General features: G+C 36.4%; 2 protein-coding genes and 1 pseudogene across 2 annotated transcripts in view; 2 read left to right on the forward strand and 1 right to left on the reverse strand.

Moving 5' to 3' along the window:
• IGHMBP2 (immunoglobulin mu DNA binding protein 2) overlaps positions 1-3,764 on the reverse strand; it is a 65,545-nt gene extending 61,781 nt beyond the window's left edge. Inside the window, exons 1-2 of the mRNA XM_087950708.1 lie at positions 3,572-3,764; positions 760-929 (exon numbers count right to left, since the gene is read on the reverse strand). Coding sequence (XP_087806834.1) covers positions 760-929; positions 3,572-3,654 — 253 coding nt within the window. The 5' untranslated portion in view covers positions 3,655-3,764. The remainder of the gene's footprint in view (positions 1-759; positions 930-3,571) is intronic.
• Positions 3,763-25,533, forward strand: MRPL21 (mitochondrial ribosomal protein L21). The gene is made up of 7 exons (XM_026668167.2): positions 3,763-3,900; positions 6,112-6,172; positions 16,479-16,564; positions 18,333-18,496; positions 21,507-21,559; positions 22,096-22,199; positions 25,269-25,533. Exons 1-7 carry the CDS (start codon positions 3,849-3,851, stop codon positions 25,331-25,333), a joined length of 585 nt encoding a protein of 194 aa, XP_026523952.2. The 5' UTR covers positions 3,763-3,848; the 3' UTR covers positions 25,334-25,533.
• On the forward strand, positions 7,619-8,687 carry LOC113412493 (E3 ubiquitin-protein ligase RNF4 pseudogene; annotated as a pseudogene).
• Positions 25,534-25,783: the final 250 nt, after the last annotated feature.

Consider the following 25,783-nt stretch of genomic DNA (forward strand, 5'->3'; position numbering starts at 1 on the left):
TGTCACTGTACTCACAAAAGTCATCATGACAAAAGGGAACAATCTGACAAGTTCAATCTGAAACAATCAGGTTTGTCAACACTCCCAAATAGACCAGATCAGGAAGAAAACACAGCAAGGAGTCAATTTTTGTAGGATAAAATAGCAGAATCTTGAAAGCCAAACAGAAGTGGCTCTTTTCCTCTTTTCTACCATACAGAATCATGGCATGGTTATTTTGAGTTCCTTTCTCCTGCTCCCCCATTCCCAGGGAAATGTATTTTCGTTTACTTTACCTTTTGTAACAGTAAGACTTTATTAAACTTCTTTACCATACAATACACAACAGTTCTGCACGGTTCACAACAATCAAAGAACGATTACAATCAAGATAAAAGATGGCAAGCTTCCCTTCTCCAAATTTTAATTATATAAATGTAGTTATTTGGGGGGGGGATTATTGCTTATTCTTCTACTGTAAATTGTCAAAACTGACTTGAATACTGAAAAGTCCTTACCTCTGTCCATCGGATACATTATATTTGTAATAAACTTTTTCTTGGGCAGTTATATTTTTAAAAGAATGCAAAATTTACGCTGCTAATAACTCCATGTGTGAATAAAAAAAGAAGTCTAGTTTTCTCATTGTTTGATGTAGCAGCTGTAATTCAAAGACTCTGAAATCATTACAGATTCACATCATGAAGGTCTATCCTTCCAATATCTAAAGCTACACCTACCATTTTACAATAAACTTTCTTTCAAAATCAACTTACTTACCAGGCCCAAAATTATTGGAAGGTAACTCCGTATCTAAGCCATGTTTTTGAGGCTGTAAAGTTACAAGCAGATGGCCATATAGCCCAGTTTTTTGACAATGTAGTTCAAGTTTCAGTAAGCAAACTCCTCTACGCTGCAGCTCTTTCAAGGAGATTCCTTCTTGCCATGCTCTGAAAAAAGATCATGCAAAGAGAAAAACCACATCATTGTTTACTAGATAACACCTGAGAAGCTAAATCATATTGTGGCCCTCTTTGCTTTGCAGAGAGAGAACACTGGTGGACAACAAAAAATATATCCCATATAGATAATGATGTTGTTTTATTTATTTAAAAGATGTGTATATCATCTTAAACAATTCTGGGTGCCTCATTGTAACAAGTCTTCTCAAACCTCAAAATATGTTGAACTAGATTGCTCATAATTTCCATTTGAAGGACATCAAGTTAGATAAAACTATTTTTTAAAAAATTAGTCAACAAGATTCACAAATCATACTAAGCAATTACATTTAATCTTGGCTTAGCACAGTACATAAAACAAGCCACAACATCTGATAATTATGGCTTATAATTTATTGTGTGAGCTTAACTTTGAATTGAAGATAAATTTCCTAACCTATAAGCAAAGAAACCTTGCAATATCTCACAAAATTCATATGTGTGTATTTTTGATGGCCCATTTAGCATTTTGCAATTTCAAGGCTGTTTTCTTGTGCCCTAATATCTTGCACGTGCTAGGCTTTGAATGAATCATGGAGCAAATCAAACCAGTTTCTAACTGCTATGTCTATGTCTAGAAGGGATGCAGAAGATTTTGGGGTGGGAAAAACCACATATATGTTTTGAATGGCATGCTTGCTGCTACCCTCCAAAAAATAATAGATGTGGATAGGATTTTTTTTCATTTCCTCTTAATGTAAAGTAACATAGCTAATAGGATTGGTCTCTAGCCATAAATTTAATTTCCCTTTTTCAAATTATGAGCTATAATTTGGTAATGCATGGAGATTTCCAGAACTTCCATTCAAGGCTTCTGTGGACCATGAATGGCTGAAGGACCTTGCTACATTGCACTGCCCATCTAAACAGCCTGTCAAAAGAATTGCCACTTTGTCACATATTCTTCCACTCCTATTTTTGTTTTTCAGCTGAATATTTCACCCAAGGAACATATTACATATTTGTTAATATCAGCAAATGAACAATAGTTAAAAAAGCTCACAAATTTAAGGAACAGATTATTTTAGTCTTCAATAGTTTTAATGTATATGTATATATTTAATTTGGCTATAATAAAACATGTGGTTATTGCATTTCTCCAGAAATCAATTGCTAGACACTCCTGCATTCTTAAACCTCATTGTCTGATAATGCAATGGTAATTGCTCAAAGTCACCTCCTCTATCCAAAATTATCTTAACATTACATTTACTTAAGTTATATTCTATCACAATCTATTGATTCTTGTTAACATATTGTGCAAAACCAAACAGCAGTAATTTATTCATGAACATACTACGGCTTTTTACAATGTGTAGATCAAGTATACTGGTACAACTAGAAAAAATACTTGGTTACTATCTATAAGCATTGGGATATTACTGTTGTTAAGGTATCTCAGAGCCATTTGCTTTCTAAAAGTTCACTTCAGGGCCTACACTAAGCAACAAACTAAGTTTTGTCACACTTGATTATTACAATCCCTTAAAGATTACTTGGGTCAATTTAAACAGAATTTTGTCCAGGTGCAGTGATTGCTTTGATAATTTCGGTGGATGTTTTATGCTGGAAGGTAGATTGGGACAAGTACAATTATTCCAGCTTTTCTGGCCCTCTCAGTACTTTTTAATACCCAACTTTGATAACCTTCTGGGCTACCTGGTAAGCTTTTGCAGTGGTTCTGACTTTTCCTCTTATATCTTAGCTAATATGATATTCTAATTACTTGCAGCTATTATGATTTAAAGAACACAATCAGCAACTTCCAAGCAGCCATATATGATACCAAAACTATACTTAAGTTCAAGGATGTGGATTTTATATTTTAATGAGTACTTTCCAATTATTAGTTTATTCATAAGCGCTTTCAACTCTGCTATCTATAGAACTAGAAAGATATTGACTGGGTTTACACATCATAAAAATCTATGCTACAATTGTTTGGATTAGCATACTTTGTAAATCAGTCATTATGGCTGGCAAGCCAGTTTATCACTATTTTTGCTCTGTCATTCTGGTCAACTGACCAGCAATACCCTATAGTTATTCTGAAGTAAATACCACACAAGTTTATAGACTTTAGCCCTCACATTAAGTAGCTTGTTTGGCTTGTATTTTATCTGTTAAATATACAAATACACTATTTGTGTATTTACCAAGTATTTGTTTCTATAGTCGCAATTCTCCAATGGCAGGTTTGCTTAACGGTTTCAAGTCTTCAATTATAAGGCAGGTGATACTCAAAATTAAACTGTTTAATTGAATATTGCTGTAGCAAAGTTAGGTCAAACTGCTGACCCTCAAATGTTTTCGATTACATCACCATCAATTCTTCCTAATGGCCAATGGTCAGAGCCTACAGGGATACCTTATCTTACTTGTTCTTGTCCTAACAAATGTCTATAAGCCATGTTGTAAACTAGCATTGGCTAACAGCAATTTAGAATTAGGAAGCAGATATTTGAATAAGCGTGTTTGCAAAGGTCAAAGTATATAACTTAAGTCGTTGCTTAAATGAGTACATTCCGGTTTTTGCTATGGGGACAGAGAGATGCTGAGAAAACCAGCTTGCCCCCTAGCCGAAGGGATACCTTGCTTCCGAAATTTCGGCTTCTCTTTCCTCCTTTAGCAACTCCATCTGCCGGGACACAAACTCTTCCACCAACGCCGCCATTGCTGCCGGCTTGAGCGGAGGCCCCGAGAAGCCCCGTTCTGGGGACAGCAGGCAACGATGTGCCGACAACGAACGGCCCTTTAAAACCTGGCTCTCGCTACCCGACGGTCCCTATAAATGGCGCCCCAGCTGTTCCCAGGGCTGAACTTCCGGTTCCGTCGGGAGCGAGCGGGAGTAAACCTGGTCGGCTTGTAATGGCAATAGCGGCGTCTGCCTTTGGTTACCGGCGGCTTCTTTCTCGGACAGGTGAGCGGGGGTGGGGGGGGGTCATTTTCTGAATTAAGCTCTCATTCAGGAACCGTTATCTTTTTAAACCCAACGTTTATTCGTTTCCAGGCTTGGTTTCCTTCTGGTATTTTTTTCTGTTAACGTGGCTCGGCTATTCTGTACTTTCTGCCTGCATCATAATGATTCCTTTGCGTTCTCTTTGCTGCTGGTTTTAAATCGAAAATCCTTTTCCTCTCCTGCATCGAGCTCTTGTTTATTCTGGCATTTTTCTTCAGACAGCCTTTCTTTCCCCCCGACCCATTCCCCATACTCCCCAATTACGTTGGACTTCATCTCTGGCCGGTCGTATGCTCCGATTTGTAATTCACCTCAACCAGGTGAGGAAAGGTGCTTCAAGTCATGGATAATATATTTTGTTTTGTTTTGCCTTGTTCATTGTGTCTTCGCTGCTAGGAATAATTATGAGTTGTATATATGAGCTCCCCATAATGCAAGTAATCTCTGTATTATGAGGGAACTCTGCCTTGTAAGAAGCAAAGCACGTTTAGTCGGGTTTTGAACCGCCAAAGCTCAAATGTTTCTTGCATATTTCCCCCCACCCCCCAAAAAAATATCCGTGTGGCCTGAGTGATTGTATTCTCAGTTTGCATGTTTCATTTATTTATATTATAAAAAATGCCCAGAAACCTTGAAGCTATCTATTTTTGAAAATTAAAGTCTGACTCAAACCAAACTAGCATATTAATGTCCTTGTTAATAGTACCTTTTACTGTTTTCAATCTTAATTTTATTAATTCGATAGGCAGTGTAAAATAGAATATTTTAAATGTTCAACTTTTTTTTCATTTGTTCATTTGGTAGTGTATAATTAAACTGCTTCATAACTGATTAAGCATTGCCAAATTGTTTTATTGGGATGTAAGTATATGATAAAACAAATGTTAATCTCCATTCCAATTGAATATTCTGTGATGGCTACATTATTATATGTTTTTGAAGTCTGGTAGTTGAAGTGACAAGTTTGGTAAATTACACTTATTTTACTCTTTAGTATAAATTCCTTTAAGGCTATATGGTGTGAATAGTATTAAGCAGCACTCCACATTTAATAACAAGGAGCAACATCTGACAACTCCAATTGCAGTCAAAATTGAGATCCTATTCTCTTACTCTTTCAGGCTGGTATTTAAAAAACAAACATACACTAATAAGCATTCCAAGAAAGTAAAGTTATTTGTCATTGCATGCTTTGGAAAAAAAATGTTTTGGCTATGTGCAATTTTTGTCTGTCAGAAAAGTATTGCATAATTTGGAGCAAACTTCACTCTGAGACTTCAGTCAGCAATTTTTGCTGGCATTTTCCTGCAGATAACTGCTATTGTTCCATTTATTATAAGTGGGTAATTTTTATTCCAAGATTCTATTATGTAATTATATATAAAAAGCCAAAAAATAGTTTTAAAAGATCTTTCCAAGAAGGAGGAAAGTCTTGTTACAAACTTATTTACCTGGGTTCAAATAGCATTCCCAGCTAAATCAGTTAAGCTGGGTGCACACCATATGCTGAAATTTGGTTTGTTTGCCTTCAATGTGACATAAATTTAGCTTGTTAGTTACTGTGATTCAGTGTATTGTGCCAAATTAAAAAGGGGTTAATTTAGTTCAGATTGTAAGAAACAACCATTTCAAACAATGGCTGTATACCTGAAATGTCTTTCAGATATACAGAGACCTTCAAATTCTCCTTCTCTGTATTGCCACTTCTTCCTGTTTATGTTGGAGGTCACCCACTTAATTCTCCATTTCCTATTTATAGCATCTTACAATATTCTTCCCTACTTTTTTACCTTGATTTTTTTTTAATTTTGTATATAAAAGCAATTGTTATGAAAGAGAAGGAAAATTGCATTTAAAAAAGGCATAAACTTAATTTTGACCACATGGAATATTGTTACTCTATCCAATATATTTGCAGAAATTCAATTCATATTGAAGAGTAAGCATATATTTTAGGATTTAAGATCTGGTGCAGCATACTTTCTTGCCTCTCTGACCCCAAAAAGGTTGCAAATATCTTTTTGTATGAATTGTGAAGTGTCTAAGGAGTATGATGATGATTCCAGTAGAATTTTTACTCTTCCCTAAAAAGTGTAAACTATTCTTACTAATTCTAGAATTTGAACATCTGAATCCTATCTGAGTGACTTTTTGTCCCTGGTTGTCTTTCAGCATTTCTGTTGAGGTCTACAATTCGAAGTCTGAGTGCACAAAACACTTCACCAGTTCAAGGGTAAGATCAGGACATTGCAGAATGCTTTCTTTTCTGCTTTGGTATTCTGATTTAGTTTTGGTTACATTTAAATAACACATTTAACCTTTTAGTCTCAATGTTGTATGAAAGACAGTATACTGTTAACTAACATTTTACACAGGCAGAAAAAAAGATATATTATTCAAATCATATTCATTTGAAATTGTCTTTGTGTTACTGCTAAATTGAAATTATATGAATAAGTTTCATGAATTCCTTTAGGATCTTTTTCTTCCTTAATTGGGGCTTCGAGATGTAATATAAGGACCTAGATTGTTGGGGGCAATATGCTGACTCTACTTAGAGAGGGCTGTAAAGCTCTATGAAGCTGTATATAAGTCTAAGTGCTATTGCTATTTAGGGGCTCTTGAAGCACTGTATGGGTGCCTCGTTCTTTTTTCTCTTCCTCGTGATTTTGGAAAGCTTTTAACACCTTTTATGCTGTTGGGGCTTTGGGAAAATAGCAGTTTTTCTATTGCAAATAATGGTACAGTTATTTACCTATGATAGTTTAGAATCTTTTTGTACAAAACAGCCTACAATTAAGCAAAATAAGCTATTGTAACAGACGAAAAGAGGGATTCCAGCGTGCAAGTAAGCCCATAATGATATCCCTTTTTTACATAATGCAGGCCATGTTGTCTTTCTTGCAGTATTGTAAGACAAACCCCAATGCTGGGTAGTTCTGCAAGACCTGAATTTACATCCTGATGCTATAGGACACTTGAAGCAAGTGAACAGTTACATAGTATTTTAAATGTTTTCAAACATGTATGAAAAGTCTTTATGTCCTACACCGCGCCTACTTCTTGCATTCATTTTCTGGTTTTCTCTTTCCTGACTTCTTTTATATAGGTAGCAGTCAAGGAAGTCATTGAGATTATCACCTCAGCAAAATGATCACTTTGCACACATGCATTTCTTTGCTTGAGTGTATAAACAAAATTAACAAAATGTTTAGTTTTAGGTGGTCCAACCTTAAGGTATGACTGCCATTTTGGAATAAGCCAGAAAGTTAACAACATCAAATTATGGTTTAATATTCTTAGATTGCACCCAAAATTGGTAACTAGTTTTTCAATTCAGACAGAATAGATACCTACAGATAATTGAACAACTGGTTTGCTCAGTTGTTTGAGCTGAGGTAAATATAATATCTGCAACCAGAATCCTTGCTTTGACTTAGTATGCTGCAATAAATTGTCTGAATTTCTTTATTACCTCATAATAGTTTTAGCTGATTATTGGCTGAAAAAAAAGAAAATAAAATGAATTGTATCTGAGCCTAATCATTTTTTTCCCCTACTTTGATGCAGTTCTAAAGTGTAACATTTCAACGCAAGAGTTTGAACTTGCTCCCAGCTTTGCAGTACGTGGCATTAAAGAGACCACTTTAATGGTTGTAGTACTCTAAAAATTCTTCCATTGTATAAAGGTACTCCAGAATATTCATAATCGGCACTGTAGAACTGAGTGGCAGCTAAGCATTAATCTGCAGTTGGAGATAAGGGAGAAAACAGATATTCTGTGCAACTTGCTCCAGTCCTCTTGCTGCGTACCATGAAGTCAGCCAGTGTGAAGCTTGATGGAACCAGGAGCAGAAAAAGCAACAATCAGAGTCCCCTCAACCCAGCACCACCTTCTAATGTCTCGGGCAATATGGCTACAGGAGCTACTTCTAAAATCAAGAGTTTCTCCTTGCCATCCATTTCTCCCATTGCCACTGTAGAAGCTGCCTCTGTTGGCTCTTCTCCTAAAGCTGGGCCCAGTCTTCTGGATGCAGTTGTCCCCTTGAGTGTTAGCAGAGGCATGAATCAGGAAGAGAATCGGAAGGAACGCTATGGAGAGAGGACTCACCTGCAAATTCCTAACCAAAATAGAATGTCACCTTCAGCTGCAGAAGCAGTATCAAAAATAGAGCCAATCAAACTCAATGAAAGTGTAGAAATAATAGATCTCACCGGTGACACTTCAGTGGTTGATCTTACACATAATGATTCCATTGTACTTGCGGAAGAGACTAGACAACAGCAAAACCAAAAACTAAGAAGCCGACCGCTGTTCAACAGCTGTATAATATGTAATGAATGTAGTGAAAGTGAGGAGTTGGCTGCCAGTAAATTGCCTAGAGAATTAGAAAAGGAGAAAATTAGAAATCCAAAATCTTCAGGCACTGTGAGTTGTCCAATTTGCATGGATGGCTATGCAGAAATTATCCATAGTGGACGACTTATAATGTCAACAAAATGTGGCCACATCTTTTGTAGTCATTGCCTCCAAAATTCTCTTAAAAGTGCAAACTCTTGTCCTACTTGTAGGAAAAAACTCAATCACAAACAGTATCATCCAGTATATATATGAATATATGGATGGATTTGGTAATCTAAGTTTTCTCATTTGGCTGCTTTGTGTTTTATTTATGTAAACTTAATTCTGCTTTAAGGAGTATTATAGCTCAGTTTACTCGAAGACCATAGACTCCCATCTACTGAAACCTATGTTAAAAAAATCCTGTACAAGTAGTAAAGAGACCTTATTTTTTTGTTTAATTGTAAGTTATAAAAATATTGATGCAATCAGGCAGAAGCTGTGACGAAGAATGTAGGGCACTATTACAAGGATCTTATTAGAATGTAATACTGACTTGATGGAAAAACCTTGTTATTCAGTGAGAAAATTTCTTTTGTGTTAATAGAGCCCAAGTAAAAATGCTGAACTCCCAAATTTATAAAACCTAGAACTCAAATCTCAGACTATATACATGGATATTGTATATACATGCATTTTCTTTGGCAGCCAAAAATTTCATTTTAAATGCATTCATAATTAAGAATATTAATGGTAATAAGATCTGTGAATGTACATCATCTACTTGAACTCATATGGAAATTCTGTGATTAGTGACATTCTTATCTTTAATGTAGGCAGTTGTCCAAACTAAATTGCCTAAAGGGCTGCTCTTTCCCATAAATAGTAGCCAATAACCATTTCAAGCCTGTAAGAAATAAGAACATATAAGGAACAGATTTTGAACATAAAAGTGATCAGTTAAATATTTGTAAATAAACTGGTGGATGGCTTGATGTAGTAATCTGATCTATTTAAGAATTTTAGTAATTCCGAACTAATTGGATTTATTAAATTTATGTAACCTTCAGTTATGGGGTACTTATGCAATCATTCACTTCTAATTAGAAAGCCTAAACCTATTCTCATATCACTAAAATGGACTAGTATGTTTACATAATACAGCATGAACTATAGTCTGAGTTTCAGGTTCAATGAAAAAGGTGTAATTTTTCCCCCCCCCTTAATGATCTTCCCACAGTTGTTTCGGACTGGCTGTGTAATCTAGTTACTGAACTTTGTCATGTGCGGTCATGTAAAATACTGTAATAAAGATCAATGTAATGTGCAATGGCAGTTGAAAAGCCATATCCATGCTTATTGCAGAACTATTGTAAAATCAATTGAAGTTAAACTTACTGTATATAAGCTTGGAATTATGAATGCAGTTCTCTACTTTTTCATGGATTCTCCTACTTAAAATTACACAACGGTCCGAACAATAAATGTTACATGCATTTAAGAGAGGAAAGTGCACTTTTGATACTTGTTTTCAGAACAGATGTTAGCTTAGTAATAAAGCTTTAAAAAAAACCTTCAGATATTTGTTTTATAAGCATATATATATATATATGCTTCCGTATTTATAGGCAATTGATTTTAATTTATGTAAATAAAGTTTTTGATGGTTTGTTAAAAATTCATTTAATTGTCAAGTTTTAATCATTTTCCAGATATTAACTATTTCCTTAGACTTGCTTACTGGCTTTTCTTGAATTGTAGAATTTATCATAGGAAAGTACAGCTGAAAAATACAGAGTGGTTCTTGGCAGAGAAGTAAATGGTTTCTTATGACTTAGGTTTATTGTTAACTAAATTCTTAGTGTTACCTAATACTAGTACCAAAGCACAGGTTATGGACAGACAGATAACATGTGTTCTGAACCTTCATATTACAGGCCCAGACAACTGTGTCCTTAAAACTGGGACTTTTTAAAATACAGACCAAAGGTTTCTGATGACAGTGAAGAAGATGCTGGCATTAAACCAGATTGCTTTTCATGCTGCGGGTATCTTAAGAGAGCTTTGGAAAAAGAGACAGGAGTTCCTAGACAGGTGCTATGTGAGCATCTTGATGCACTACAGAACACCTTTTTCTCTTTGACAGTTCCAATAGTAAAGAAGTATTATGAACTTAAATGGAAGATACCTAACAAACTAGATAAAATGTTTTGGCCCCAGCAGGTGGCAGCACATTTTGAAAACTCTTGAAAAAGCTACAGATAGATGTGGTTAGTACTTGGGATTACTTGGGAGATAATTTGGGTGGTAAACTAGATTAGGGAGCTGAAAGGTCAATTTGGAAGAAAGCCGTGACAAAGTGTTTCTTTGCTATTGCCACAATGTCCCAATCTGGTCCCCAGAGTTGAATTGAATGTCTTTATGCCTGCCTTCTCTCCAGGAGGCAAAGAACATGCTCATGCGCATGAGACTCCTGGGGCTCTGTAATGTCTCTGTCTAGCCCTACAAATAGCTTTATATTCCTCACCTCCCATCATAAAGTCAAAGGAAGAATAAGGTTCTCTTTATGTTCACCCTTGTATTCTGGGTGGTAAAACACAAAGATGTGATTGCATCACTACCTCAGGTATTTGGTAGGAAGCACTTGTCTTAGCATTAATAACAGTATTAATAGCCATACATTCAGAATCAAGGTAGCTGTTTTATGATTTCTATTAAAAAACTAGCTGTGCAATTTGGATTTGTATAATCTCTTCATGCTCTTTAGGCATGCAAAGTCAATATATTAAAACACAAGAATTCTAGTCTGTCCCCTGACATGTTGGTTTTCTCCCTTTTATTTTAAAATACTTGACACATTCCTCTTTTACATAAATATTCATCTCAATACACCATTTCTAGTTTTCATTCTGGTTTGCTTTTGGAACAGGTGGGCGTGGTATTTAACCTAGTATTTTACTTCTTAAAATATTATTATCCACATAAGCCTTAAAAATTAAGAATTGGTTCTCACATGCTCAATATTTTCTGAGGTGGGAGCAGTGTGTTCTTTTTTTTTTCAAATCCTACATGTTCCCATTGATGTAAATTGTATGCTTTACAAGCATAGCAATGAAGAAGCACTGCAAACATGTTTTTTTATTCAGCCAGTACAAAAGTTACTTCCTATATACTATCTTTTCAAGAAGAGCATCTTAGATGTGTAGCAGGATTTCACATGCTAGACTTATTTCTGTTTCTCTGTTTGTTGGGACCTTTGGTCTCTAGAGTGCAGTACTGGTTCTGACTAGTGACAAATATGTGAAGATACAGTGCGGACAGTACTGGAAGCTCCTGGGATGGCACAAGGGACACTGCTGTTACATGAACTGCACTGGTTGCCAGTTTGCTTCCAGATCCAATTCAAAATGTTGGCCATTACCTTTAAAGCCCTTTATGGCAGGGTTCCAGGGTATCCGAGGAACTGCCTTACCTTGTTGAGATTAACCTGCCCCATTTGTTCCAGCACAAAGAGCTACTTCTGAACCTGTCAGCCAAAGAATTTCTGTTGGCAGGATTCAGGAGGAGGAGGAGAACCTTTTCTGCTGTGGCCCCCACCCTCTGGAATATTCTCCTGAGATGAGATCGGCCCCCACACTCCTGGCCTTCTGGAAGAACCTAAAAATTTGGCTCTGCTGCCGCTACATTGGTGATGGCTGATGGGATAGAGAAGATTCTCTCTTCCACAGGCTGCCCATCATCTGGGTTTCTAATTTTAATTTTTAACTTTTTATTCTATTTTAATTTGGTTTTTTTCACTTCTTTTATATTGTAAGCTGGCCACAGTCATTGTATTGTTGAGATGGGCAGCATATACATTCAATAAATAATAAGATACATTTGTGGATACCTCTGTTACAAATAGGTATTTCATGTTTTTCAAAGCTTGCTATGAATAGTATATGGAATTCAAGTTTTCCACATTAACCAATTTGCCTGGGTTTGCTTCTCAGACAGGAGTATAAGTCAACTATTCTGGTGGGACTCATACAATGCCTGAAGCCATGAATTAGCTGACCACATTTGAACTTCGCTGAACCCAGACAGTCTGAAGTGAAGTCTGTCCATTTTTAAGAACCAAACACAACCAGTAGCTTTCTTAATAATAAGTGGTTTACCACTGCTGACTTTGAGACAGTGACAGAGAATTGAGCTATGCACATTGTACATATCCTAAGCCCCTATTGTCTGTGAACTCTCACCTCATTCAGAAAACAACATGAAGTGAATTGGAGTTTTGCTGCCACTTTATTCAGGATTTTAGTAAAACAAAACCTCAAATTACACAAAAGAACTGTAATCACATTCTTGCACATAGAAATACAGCTTTCCTTCAAATTCTACCTAATGTGGGGAGGTTGGGGCAGGGAATCTTAACTCTTAAGAGCAGCCCTATTTTTCATTGTGTCCTACATGCATTTGGTTCCAGCCAGAGCAGGGCTTCTGTCAAACTTTGGATCTATTAGGCTCTTGAGGGTCTTTTCCAGTGCCTAGCTGAGGTTTTCCATCCTTGGCAGAAAAATAATTGGTGTGGAAATTGCCATTTCCATTGCTGATCCCGTCCTGCCTCTATCGCACATCATTGCCCCCAGCTGGTTTCCCTCCAGATTAACAAGCATTGTAGACTAACACATTGTCTCACTTTGAAGCTGCCTTTGGTCAGTATTGGGAATAAGAGATAAGTAGCACTTTAATAAGAGTTCAGCTAAGGCTGGTTTAATTCACGGTTGGAAATGGGTTGAAGATAATCTCACAGAGACATAACAAAGAAAAAAAATGTTGGTGGGAAGCATGTACTATAGGAAAAAAAAGTTTGAATAATACAGGTAATCACAAGTTAGCCAAAGAGCACTGGTTTGCATTCTATTGCTAGTTTTGCTTGGGACCAAAGAGACCTATTTTAAAATTATTCATTTCAAATGATAAATGCAAAAGAAAACCCCAAAGATATGTGTTTTTCTAATAGAGGCTAGAATTTAGATTTGCTCCCTTTGGGAAAAGACATAGTTTGCATTTATCATACATGAGTGCAGTGTTGATCTTTGGGATTCTCCATGCTTTATTACAGTAAATGGCAGTGAGCGTTTGAACATCTGCTGCCATCATTGGAATAAAAAGTATGTGCTTCATTGGCAAAGTGGTCTGAGAAGCAGGACTTTTCTACCAGCTCTAGGCCAGTATTTCTCTTAAGTATAGAACACTGGGATCCAGCAGATTGTCCATTCATCCAACCAAGATTCAAAGGCCAGAAGCTCACTACTTCAGACTCTTCCATTCTGTGTATATCCTGGCAGTAATTTAACTCATAATAAATCAGTGACTGGAAACTGGTTCACTGAAGCACACAAGATGAAATACAGGTAATAATATGATTTCTAAAATTCAGAAAACTGAACAGGGCTTGAATGTCCTGTTATTAACCAAACTCATCTGTGCTAGTCTAAAGGAAATTGTGATCTTGCACAAAAACCCCAAAAGAAAAGTGCAAGTTGGAAATAAAAGGATGGATATTAAACAATGGTATCTCCATTCACCTCTAGCCCCTCAATATTTAGAAAAGTCTGTTAAAGAAATTTCTGGCCAGATTAGGGCAAAGAGTTATGACATGGCGTACATAAAACAATTTAAGTGCAAATATTTAATTTAGGATTACATTTTGGTTCAACATTTACTTTTAAAAGACCCTTAAATGGGGATGAGAAAGCATACATAAACAGAACTAGAATTGGCTTTTTTTGTCCAAAAATGAATTGTTTTCTTAAAACTAAACAAACCACTTCCGTATTTTTTTTCTGACAGCTATTTTTGAAACCCGCTTTTTCTAATCGCTGCTTTCCCATATCTCTTTGTCTCTTCTCTCAAAATTCTAGTGACTTTTACCAAAATCCCTTAGTAGTTCTAGTGAAGCAGCTCCATTAAATTTCTTATAATTCAAAATAAAAACAATAATAATCTACATCACTATATTGGTTTATTCTATAGGTACAGTTGTTAAGTGAATCACTGCAGCTGTTAAGTTAGTGACACGGTTGTTAAGTGAATTTGGCTTCCCCATTGACTGCTTGTCAGATGGTCACACAAGTGATCACATGACCCTGGGACACTGCAACCATCATAAATATGAGTCAGTTGCCAAGCATATGAATTTTGATCACGTGACCATGGGGATGCAGCAATGTGTGAAAAACTTTATAAGTCACTTTTTTTAGTGCTGTTGTAATTTCGAACGGTCATTAAATGAACTGTTGTAAGTCAAGGACTACCTGTATTAGCTTTTCTACCATGGGCATGGAGAAAGATATTGAATCAGTTTCCCATCCAATTTACCAGCTTCCTCAAGAGAAAAATCTTCAGCCATCAGCTCCATGAGCTGTAAACAAATTTTCAAATGCCTCCTTTATATGGTAAAAAGATATTTATCAATCCTTCCATTTCCCATAATTCAGTCAGAACTTGGATAAGAAGCTAAACATTTTCAAGGAATAAGCCAAGAAAATCCAGTTGCCATTTGGAAAAGCATCTTTGTGATAACTATGACCTAAATGACTGAGTATCTCCATAGATGCTCCTTTATGCTGGTTGGGACTTTTTGAATGCCTGATTATTATGTGAAAGGGAAGGTTGGCAAACAGTAGACCAATCATCACCATCTGCCTGCCTGCCTGCCTGCCTGCCTGCCTGCCTGCCTGCCTGCCTGCCTGCCTGCCTGCCTGCCTGCCTGCCACAGAATGGTACCACCCTGAGCTAGCTGAACCCTTGGCTAGATGACAACATTTTACAGGACAACATGCACAACACACAGGGATTTGAATGAATGGGTGTATATTTGTAGCCTGTGCTTTGGCAATCACTCTTTTTTTCTTCCTCCAATTTTATATATTATAAAACGGAAAGAGGAATCAAAAGATATGATAAAGAAATTGAAAACATTTTCAGAAGGCTTTTTTCATTATTGAAATCCTATTAACCATGGACAAAAAACATAGTTTCATCTACTGTGGTTAGGTGAATGAGCCACTGATGGGTAAACTTACTCAAAGATAAACCATAATTCATAGTTAGGTTTATGCCAGGTAACCAAACTTCCCCTTTGTGATGCTGCTTTTTAATTGAAAGCTTTTGAAAATGAGTGTATAAGCAACAGATTGACTGCATTTTATTGTCAACTCTGAAGCAAACTTGGCTGGGGCCATTTTGGAGGCTTCAGGATTGCCATAATGCAAAGAAGGGATAGGGAGGGGGGACATAGATGGGGATTTTGTGGCCAAAACAAAATAGTTCCCATGGGAATCAAGGTCATTCCAACAGGTAGCTGGAGAAAGGAGGAGTGAAGTAACCAGGCTACTGGGTAGCACTTTGATTGGACAATGTGACTGGTTGTTTGGGCAAAGGTGGAACTTTCACTTTTTAATCAAGTGAAAACTGTGGCAGTTTTCAGAGTCAGTTTTCACCAGCTGTGCCAATATGATATCTCCAATAAAACCCTCCTTTGAGGAATCTGACTGCCTCAAAGAGTTCTTCTTTCTTTGGGGTATTACTTGGAACATTGACACATATCTGATAAACATGTCAGTACATGCTCCAAATGACCTCCCCAATTGCTCGAAGTAGTTTCCTAATTATGTTATAAATATGCTCAATATGTTGCTTGTTTTGAGTTACTTTTCCATCAAGCCTCAATACACCTGAAGGATGAAGAAAGGCTACTGTAGCTCATAGTAACTTCTCTCACCCTTTCCCCAAGCCCCCACCTCACCCCTAGATTCTGAAATCCTTTTAAGTGAAGTTTCCAGGTGCCTGGAAACTGAAACATTCTGCTTGGAAAAGTGTGAGTTTTCCAGCATGAAATAGGGGGCCTTCTACAGTATAATCAAGGAGTTGGCTGAAGGTTGACTTCCCTGCTATTGCATTTCGGAATCCATTAGGTAATTCATTCTTCTGTTTTTGCTTCTCCTGTAATCATATTTTATGATTCATGTTTCTGTATCTGAAGCTAATTCTAAAGCAAACTTTAAGATAAGGTATTAGCTGGGAGAGGTGTGAAAAATTCTTGGCTAGAGGACTACACATTTTTTAAAAAATGGGACTTGAGAGATGCAATTAAATATCCAGGAATTGACTGTAATATTTATAATAGCAGATTCTTGTTATTTTACAGGCTACTTCCAAAAACATCCTTGTCATCACCTCCATGGCCTGAAATCAAGCTACCAGATCCAGCAGAGGAGGCAGAACATCATAGAGGTAAATAATCTGTACCCTCTCAAAAAACATAAGGCATGCCATTTCTGTGTGTTTCATTTTGATGTTGTCACTGCCTCTCATTTGTTTCTGCTTTTGATTTAATAAAGACATGTAATCCTTAGCACAGAATAGCAGAACAAGAAACACAAGCAATACTAGCATTAGTAAAGATGTCTTCAGAGGTTTCATACAGAAAGTAGCTAGATTTGTCATCTAGCTATTGACATGCTTTACCCTCTTAGCCAATGCAGTTACTATTAACATACTGTTATGTAGTCAATGTTGCCTCCTTAGAGACCCAACCCTACCTCCTATGTTTCATAAACCCAAAGAGAAAGGTCTCACTGATTGGTGCTGTGTCCCATCCAAGAATGTGAATGAAACTGTGTCTTTTTCTAGACTTGAACAGTAGCCGTGCAGCCTCTGGAAATGATAGGTTTTGAGTTCAAAGATCAAAACACCATGCTACACGTTCATGCCCTTGAACTCATGTATATGGAATACTCATCTCTAATGATCCAAGTGCTAGAGCCCACTGTAACTACGCAGCCAAAAAGGAATTAAGAGTTGTTAACCTAATTCTATGTAGCTTTTTCTCTGGTAATATCACGCTACTAACCAGAGCATACAAAACATTTGCTAGACCAATACTCGAATACAGCTCATCAGTCTGGAACCCACATTACGTATCTGATATTAGCACAGTTGAGAAAGTCCAGAAATATTTCACAAGAAGAGTTTTCCACTCCTCTACTCATTGTAGAATACCTTATGCCACCAGACTTGAAATTCTAGACCTAGAAAGCCTTGAATTACGCCATCTTCGGTCTGATCTAAGTATGGTATATAAAATCATACATTGCAATGTCCTACCTGTCAATGAATACTTCAGCTTCAACCACAACAATACAAGAGCACACAATAGATACAAACTCAAGGTTAACTGCACCAACCTTGATTGCAGGAAATACGACTTCAGCAACAATGGTCAATGTCTGGAATACTCTACCTGTCTCTGTGGTTTCTTCCCCAAACCCCAAAAACTTTAACCGTAGACTGTCTACTATTGACCTCACCCCTTTCCTAAGAGGTCTGTAGGGGGCATGCATAAGCGCACCAACTTGCCTACCATCCCTGTCCTATTGTTTATTTTTTGTTTTTCTTATATGTACCCATTTCATGTATTCATAACTATGTATATACTTATACCTATTATCTTGTAAGCGATTGACAAATCAAATAAATAAAATCAAATAAATAAATAAATATGTTTCAGGACAATGCCAGCCCAAGAAATAGCTTTTGAGAAGAGATGCTCACAAGTCAAGGTGCCTATGGCTCTGCCTATACTACGGCACCCAACCTTCCTGGCTTGGACCCAAAACAGTGTGCATTTCCCCTTATCTTAAAGTTTGCTTTAGAATCAGTTCTTTTTAAAGTATAAGAAAAGCAGCACTATGGATGCTATAATAGGGCTATTCATCCAAGGCAATTATTCTCCCACACTCATCTCAATACATACATTTCATTTAGAGAGCAGTGGTGGTCTTACTCTAAATGAAATGACCCAGGTTCTACATCTTCAGCCATAAAAGGAACCACTCACTTCCTCTCAGCCTAAATTGTCAAGTCTTGTTTGGTGGGGAGGGGTCAGATGAAGGAACAGTCTAGGTATCATCTTGAGCTCCTGAACAAAATGTGGGAGATTAATCTAATAAATACATTTAATTAGCCAATAACTAACTTTAACTCACTAATTTTCTTCCAGAGATTGTACAAAATGTGAATGAGTTAATTGCTACTGGGCAATATGGAAGACTGTTTGCAGTTGTTCACTTTGCCAGTAGACAGTGGAAAATAACTAGTGAAGACTTGATTTTAATTGAAAACCACATACCCGCTGAATGTGGAGACAGAATCAGAATGGAAAAGGTAGGCTTCATGTTAGCAATAATTTTTTGTCCCTTTGTAATCCGAAAGATTACTTTACCATAAATGTATCATTAAGTCAGCATAACACACACACACACATGTCTGCCTCCGTCTCATCGTGTCATTAGCTACCTGTTAGCATTTCCCGCAGGAATGCATGTCCTGTGACAGGGGAGTAGATATTGTAGTAGAAGCAGGGAGACAGAGCTAAAAACATTGAAGAATGACTTCTGGGAGCTATTTGTGAGAACATCAAAGTGGTTTTCTGATGATGGCTAGAGAGATAAAGATGATCAGGAACCCTTTTAAGATTCAAATGGCATTCCAAGGAGAAAAAGAATTAAGTGGTAAATGATGAGCTGTGGAAGAAAGGTTGCTGATGGACCTGTGGGTGTTGTTCAAAGGCAAGATAGGAGTGGAGAAGTATTAATAGCCACCTTATCTGTTTCCACTAATCCAGGCTTTTATCTAAGCTTCCACTTCTTTATACTCAAGTTATACTCAAGTGTGCCTCTTACTCTATTATTCCAATTTGTTTCTCTTACTTTGTCCTTTTCTTACTAGTGCAGAGTTCCTTTAGCTGCTGCCTAAGCTCTCAATCGGCCAGTGCAAGTGTTGTGTGCCCTCTGGTATCAGATACTGACCTATGCCTTCCCTTCTAGTGCTTTAGCTCCCTATTGGCAACAATTAGATCCTCTTGTTAGCCTTCTTTTGTTGTGACTTTCATGCTACCACCCCATTGATGTTTTCAAGGTTTTAGAGCCTCTAACTCTTCCCCCTTTACGAATACATGTAGTCCTTGGGTAGCAACCACAATTGGGACTAGCAATTTGGACATTAAGCAAAGCTGTCACTAAAATGATTATATTTATGATCCTATTTCACCTTTCCTTTGCTTTACAGACTTATGGTGTCTTTAAATGTGAGGTTTGTTGGTAAAGTCATCTTTTCCTCACTGTTGTAACTGAACAGTCGTTAAATGAGGCACCTGTACTTCTTGCCACACAGTTTTCAGCCCCATCCACTTTGCCTTATTAAGGTGACTCACAATGTCAGACCCTGTTAGTTGATACCTCAGTTTTAGCTGCTTTCCCCAGGAATTCTAGAATAAGATTTATTGAAAGCAGATTACAGCCTTTTAAGACAATTGAACAGCATATGTTGATATATAAAGAAATTTTAATATACTGTATAAATAATTTCAAAACATGCTATCCAGGTTTCAGCATCTTCCTCTGACCAGTCTGAACACACCCAACATACAAAAGAGACTGTAACAGCTCTTATACTGGAGCACAGTTGTCAAACTCACGGCATCACATTGCCGTCATGCGATATTTTTCCCGTTTGCGGAGCCGGGGTGGGCGTGGCCTGTACGTGATGCATCCGGCCCATGGGCTGCCAGTTGGACACCCCTGTAGTAGCCAAATATTGTCTTCAGTCTGAGAACTTTCTCAACACTATTGCACCTTTTAAAAAGTGAACATCGGACTTCATTCACACAACTAATTCTGACTGCCTCCATTAAATGGATGGGGTTGGAGGAAAATATACTTTGAATAACTTACTTCTCTTCGTTAGCTTATGTGGGCACTTCACTTTTTAAATTGATGTCTCTGTCTCTGTGGCACTGTACAATATACTTATTTTGATTTGGGTTGAACCTGTTTCCCTCTGTATACTTTGGAGAACCCCTCACATCAACCCCAGCCATGTTTTGTAGAGGCAAACATCTCAGTTATTATTTGCCTAATTCAAACCAACTAATTACTGTCATGTTTTAGACAAGACTTCCATGTGTAAGATCATTTTAAAGTGATTTATTCTGCTCCTATCCAGACATGATTTAATTATACATTGCCATATACATCTGCTCTGATTTGTAAACATAATTCTGATGCATAGTTCAATGCCTAGACTAATCCACTTAACAATAAAACAGCCTGGATAATTGTAGATTCATATAAAATAATACAAGATGCCACTGAGATGAACTGGATTGCCTTGTATTCTGATAAAATATTACAATTTGGAATAATTTAGCAATGGAAAGAACTTTTCCTATAATCTGCTCCTTTAATTTTTATTTTGATGAGACATCCCTGGATATTTATGCATCATTTAACTCAGTAACATAATAAGTGTGAAATAGAAGAAAATCTTGCAAGAAATTATCATGGGACCATGAAATTTTGCTGGCTGGTTAGTAAAATGAACAAAAAGGCTGCATCAACACTTTACAATTTGGCACTCTTCAAGTATGTTGGGATTGTAATTCCCAGAATTCTCAGACAACATAGCAAATGGCTAGGAATTCTGGAACCACCAAGCCCCAGTGTATCTGAAGAACAGAAAATGCATGGTTTTTTTTTTCTTCCTAGTATTTTCCTGCACATGCAGGGTCCACTTTTTTTCAAATCAACCAAGTGTTGATCCAATTACAAGAGGAAAAGACCAACCAGCTTGTCTCCCAAGCCTGACATAATGGGCTGAAAGAGATCAACTGGCCCAAAGTTACCCTGTCAGCTTTCATTCTAAGGCAGGACTAGAATTCACCGTCTCCCAATTTTTAGCTTCATGCCTTAATCATTAAACCATGATGTTCATGGTCCCATCAGGAAACTCTCCGTATGATTTCCTTCAGATTGATTTTGAGTTGTCTGAACTCCAGGAACAAATAGGTGTCCAGCAGGGTGATTTTCTTCCTTCTTTTCAAAATGTGAGGTTATCCCTGCAGCACTGAAAGAAGTCACATCATGCATGAAAACAGTGAAGTTTGCTATCGCTTATTGTCTTCTCTTGTATGTTCCAGAGATGTGGGGAAAATAACACAATTTTTGTCCCAAGTGGTATTTATTTGGCAATCCCCTATTTTATCCTGGTCATTCAACTACCAGGGTGAGAAAACCAAAGTGCAGATTTAAGGGTGCATCTTCCATGATTGCCTTGGAAACGTTCTGATATATTTTGTAGTATGATGATTAACATGCATTATTTACTTCTGTCCCAGGTACTGTTGGTGGGGGCTGATAACTTCACACTGCTGGGAAAGCCTCTCCTGGGGTAAGGCATGCTTTGGGGTCATTGAGTCATGCTGAATCTTTTCAGAGTCATGTGCACTGGGATGAAAAGGAGTTCGAAAGGCTTTAAAAATGATTCTACCAAGCACTCAAAAGCAGCTGAGGAAAGATGTGTGCAGAAAAGAAGGGAATTGCCGTAGTAACTCCATTGTATTTAGACCATCCTTAAAAAAGCAAGTTGAACTAGTTGAGAGATGCAGTTAGACCAGCAATTGTCCACTTTGTTTTAATTTTCTGGAGAAATGAGTTCCCTTCTAAAATCATAAATATATAATTCAAAATGTTGTAGTCTGCTGTTTTCTGGTATTATTTGTTTGATATTATCTCTATATATGCTTTGTGCTATTGTTTGTTTTGTAAGCTACCTTGAGAAAGTTCTCTGAGAAAATATGTATGCAGTAAATAAATAAATTGCAATCGCTTTAGAAATATTTCTATTGCCATTGCTTAATTTTTCAAAGGAAATATCTATTAGGAAGTAAACATGATTTTTTTTTAATTTCTCAATTTGTTATAAAGAAAGGACCTAGTCCGCGTGGAGGCCACTGTTATAGAGAAGACTGATTCTTGGCCAAGAGTTAATGTGAAGTTCCGTCGAAGGAAGAGTTATGAGATAAGAAAAAGTAAGATGAAAAACATCCATAATTTTTTATTTAAACCCCTACTAAGCCAAATAGTAATGATTCAAAGAGCTGTATATAAAAGGGGAAAATGAATTTGAGATTCAAGAACTACAACACAAATATCTCCCTTTCTTTTTTTGCCATTTTAAAAAGATAAAATACCATTTGGGTCTATGTTGTTGTAGCAACATAGCAAATATAGCTTCTTGTTGCCCCTTTTCAGCTTTTTTTTTCATTAAGGCTATAATTCTTTAATTTATTTTAATTTATTATATTTATTGAGAAAATATATATGGCTGCTCCATTCATGGTAAAGATAAATCACCTGGGGTCCCCAGGCATGCTGGTAAACCCATGACTTCAGAGACTTTCAAAAGAATATCAAGGTGGCGGGCCAATCTTATTTCTGCAGGGATGATGTTCCACTGGGATAGAACTACCACCAAGAAAGCCCTTAATGGAGGGAACCCATAACATACCCTTCCTTCCCATTCTTGTGAGTTGGGTAGATGTACCTGGGAAAGATGGTCCTTTAGGTAACTTCCTAGTAGTCTCCTATTCAAAAATTAAGCCGGACTTCCGGTTTGAGCTTCTTTGGTGACAGACAAAACCTCATCTCTGCGAGGCTTCGATCTGTGCTCGCCGCTGGAGCGCCCAGAGCCAGCTGGTTTCGGGGCTAAGCCACCCCGTAGAGGTGGTGAAAGGGGGGAGACTGCCTGTAGGGTTAAGGAGAGCCACATCTCTCCTCCCCAGCTGGCCATTACTCCCTTTCCCGAAGGCGGTTGTAGCAGTGGTCAGAAATGGCCACCACAAAGAAGAACTAGACCGGAAAAGAATGTGCAGGAGGAAGATAAGAAGAGAAAGTTTTGGTTGACCGGGTCAAACAGCAAAAGCAACAAATAAGGTACCCTGAAATTGAAACTATTAAAAAAAACACAATAACATTGTTCCCTAAGAAGATTTTTAAGCTGCAAAGGAAAGAGAAAAGGGAAAAGATTTGGGGGGGGGTGTCTCCTTTTCCTATACTGACAGCTAAGAGACTTAAGCAAGAAATTGGAAAAAAAATCCACTTTGACATTAATAGGCATTTAATGCTGAAAATAAAAAGTCAAAGGGATAATAAAGATTTCTGGATAATCAAAAGTTTTTGAAAACAGGAAAGGAGAGAAAAAGAATAAAAAGGCAAGATCTGGAAGGGAGGAGACTGCCTGGAATTAAAAAGAACTTACAGCAAAATCTCAACAAGACTTCCAAAAGATACATTCTAACTGAAACATTGCAACAAAAACCCCAGGAAGAGAAAGTGGAAAAAGAAATAAGAAGATATAACTTGGGACTATTTGGATTACTTGATGATTTCTGGATTTTTGGTTATTGTATTTGAATGACTAAAATCAATTGGATGGTTGTTTAAAACTGTTTAAAATGGCTCCACTTTTAGAAGAACTGAAAATGGAACTTAAAAAGTAGAAAGAAGATGCACAAGAAGGGAGAGGTTCTTTTGGCTTCGTATTTCAGTTTTTAGAAATGGAGATTTGGAATTATGAGAAACAACAAGAAATGCCTGCAGAACAAGAAGATTGCGACAAAGAAGAAGCCATCTTTAATGAACAAGTAATCTTAGGTGGGAGAAAAAAAGGAAAGGGGGGAAAGAGAATGGAAAGTTTAAGATTGGGAAAAACAACTCCAAAAAAAAATAGAGTGAAAAATAAGTATAAAATCAGAAAGCAACAGAAGAGGGAAATGCAGAAGAGAGAATTAGAAGTAGAGAGACAAGGGGGTAAAAGGGGGAGGGAGAAGAAGAGAGGGAAGAAAGAAAGGAAAAGAAGTTATAAAGGACAGAAACAAAATATAGAGAAACAGGGCCTATTTAGAGATAATGGGTGAAAATTTAATGGAAAAAGGGATTCTGCAAAGGTACATAAGATAGTATGGGTATATTAGAAACAGAAATAATTTTAGAAAATATGAAACAATGTATGATTAAAATGTTTGATAAAATAGCTATCGTAATTCAGTGGAATGCTTGTCAATAAATAAATGTAACAAAATGAATATTTAATTATTTATAAAACATGTGAAGAGAAATAAGGGAAAAATTAATTATGGAGATTATATGTGTCTTTAAGGAAGTATGATATTTAATTGAAAAGAAGTGTTAAAGGTGTTAAGATTTTAATGATTATTAATGATAGAAGTGAATTGGAACGGAATGAGGGTTTATAATTATATATATTAATAATCCTTTTTTTTAAAAAAAGAATATAGTGTGTATTATAAGAATGTACCAAGCAGAATTCGATTGGAAGTTATGTATTATGTATTATATTGAAGGTCATAACCTTAAGGTTTATATTGAAGTTTAAATAAGAGTTGAATGGATGTAATTAAAAGATATAAAGGTGTCATACTCCAATTAGTAACTACAGGAAAAAATCTGTTTATAATGATTTGAATTGAGATGAGATAATCAAAATAAAATTGAGAAAATTAAAAGAGGGGAAAAACTATATAGAAAATGTAGAATAGTATAAGATATGGAATAGAACACAAAAAGGAGCATGAAATTGAGTTTTGTGTCTGTATAAAGAAGTTCAACCCGGGACCATACTATTTTCAAAAAAGATGTTTTACTTGTATTTTGTGTGTGAAAACCCAAATAAAACTTTATTTTAAAAAAATTAAGCCTACTTAGATATCAGAAATCAGCCAACATTGCATAGCTGCTGTTAGATTGTTGGACTTTTAGCATAGTACCCTTTAAATATACCTGATTTAGATTTCACTGAATTTAAAAAAAATTAAAGCAAGGCAGTTCCCTTCCAATAGCTCCAAATCTTGTATGTGATTCCATACATGTTAACAAGGTAAAACAATGTATTTTAACAAATACATTTAACCAGGTATTCTTCCAAAATGATGGTTTATTTCTCAGTGCCACAAACAAGCAACCTTTAAGATGTATATCCTGTGATCAGTCATGGAATTATTTAGCTCTTTTTGGCAAGTTATTAAGTAATTCACTTGTAAATCCAAGTCCTGAATTGAATTTTCCAATTTTTTTTCCAGTTGTCATTCAGCCGCAAACTGTTCTCCGGATAAATTCCATTGAAATTGCTCCTGTTCTGTCATGATGGATTGGTTTGTAACATCTTGGGAGCATTAAGAAAATAGAAAATGTTCATGTTACATTTGGTTATTCTCAGTAAACATTTTTTTAAAATATTATTATAATCATTATTGTTGCCATCACCAAATATCTTTATTGCTTGTGTACTTTTTATTTTTAAATTAAAATATTATAAATAAAACAAAATTCAAAAACTAAAATCAAGACATATATAGTTGTAATCAGTATTATATACTATTTAATAAAAACACAATGAATCTGTTATTAAAAATTATCAAATATATTAGTACAATTAAGATCATCCAATTAAAATGCTTGTGTTTTAAGGTTTCAAACTGATAAGAAAATACTAGCACCAAATTTCCAAAGAGCATTTTTAATAGCTGTGGTTCCATAGCCAAAAAGATTCTCGATTATTTTGCACTGAGGCTATCTTTGCACATAAACTAAGGGG

Source organism: Notechis scutatus, chromosome 1 (genome assembly GCF_049901735.1).
Source record: "Notechis scutatus isolate UNSWTSFEM ecotype Mainland chromosome 1, rNotScu1.2, whole genome shotgun sequence".
In the NCBI taxonomy this organism is placed as follows: domain Eukaryota; kingdom Metazoa; phylum Chordata; class Lepidosauria; order Squamata; family Elapidae; genus Notechis; species Notechis scutatus.

Excerpts from the sequence above, each read along its gene's own strand:
- MRPL21 (XM_026668167.2), top strand. The coding sequence starts at position 3,849 with ATGGCAATAGCGGCGTCTGCCTTTGGTTACCGGCGGCTTCTTTCTCGG. Across the intron at positions 6,173-16,478 it reads AACACTTCACCAGTTCAAGG|GCTACTTCCAAAAACATCCT; the intron begins GTAAGATCAGGA and ends GTTATTTTACAG. Across the intron at positions 18,497-21,506 it reads ACAGAATCAGAATGGAAAAG|GTACTGTTGGTGGGGGCTGA; the intron begins GTAGGCTTCATG and ends CTTCTGTCCCAG.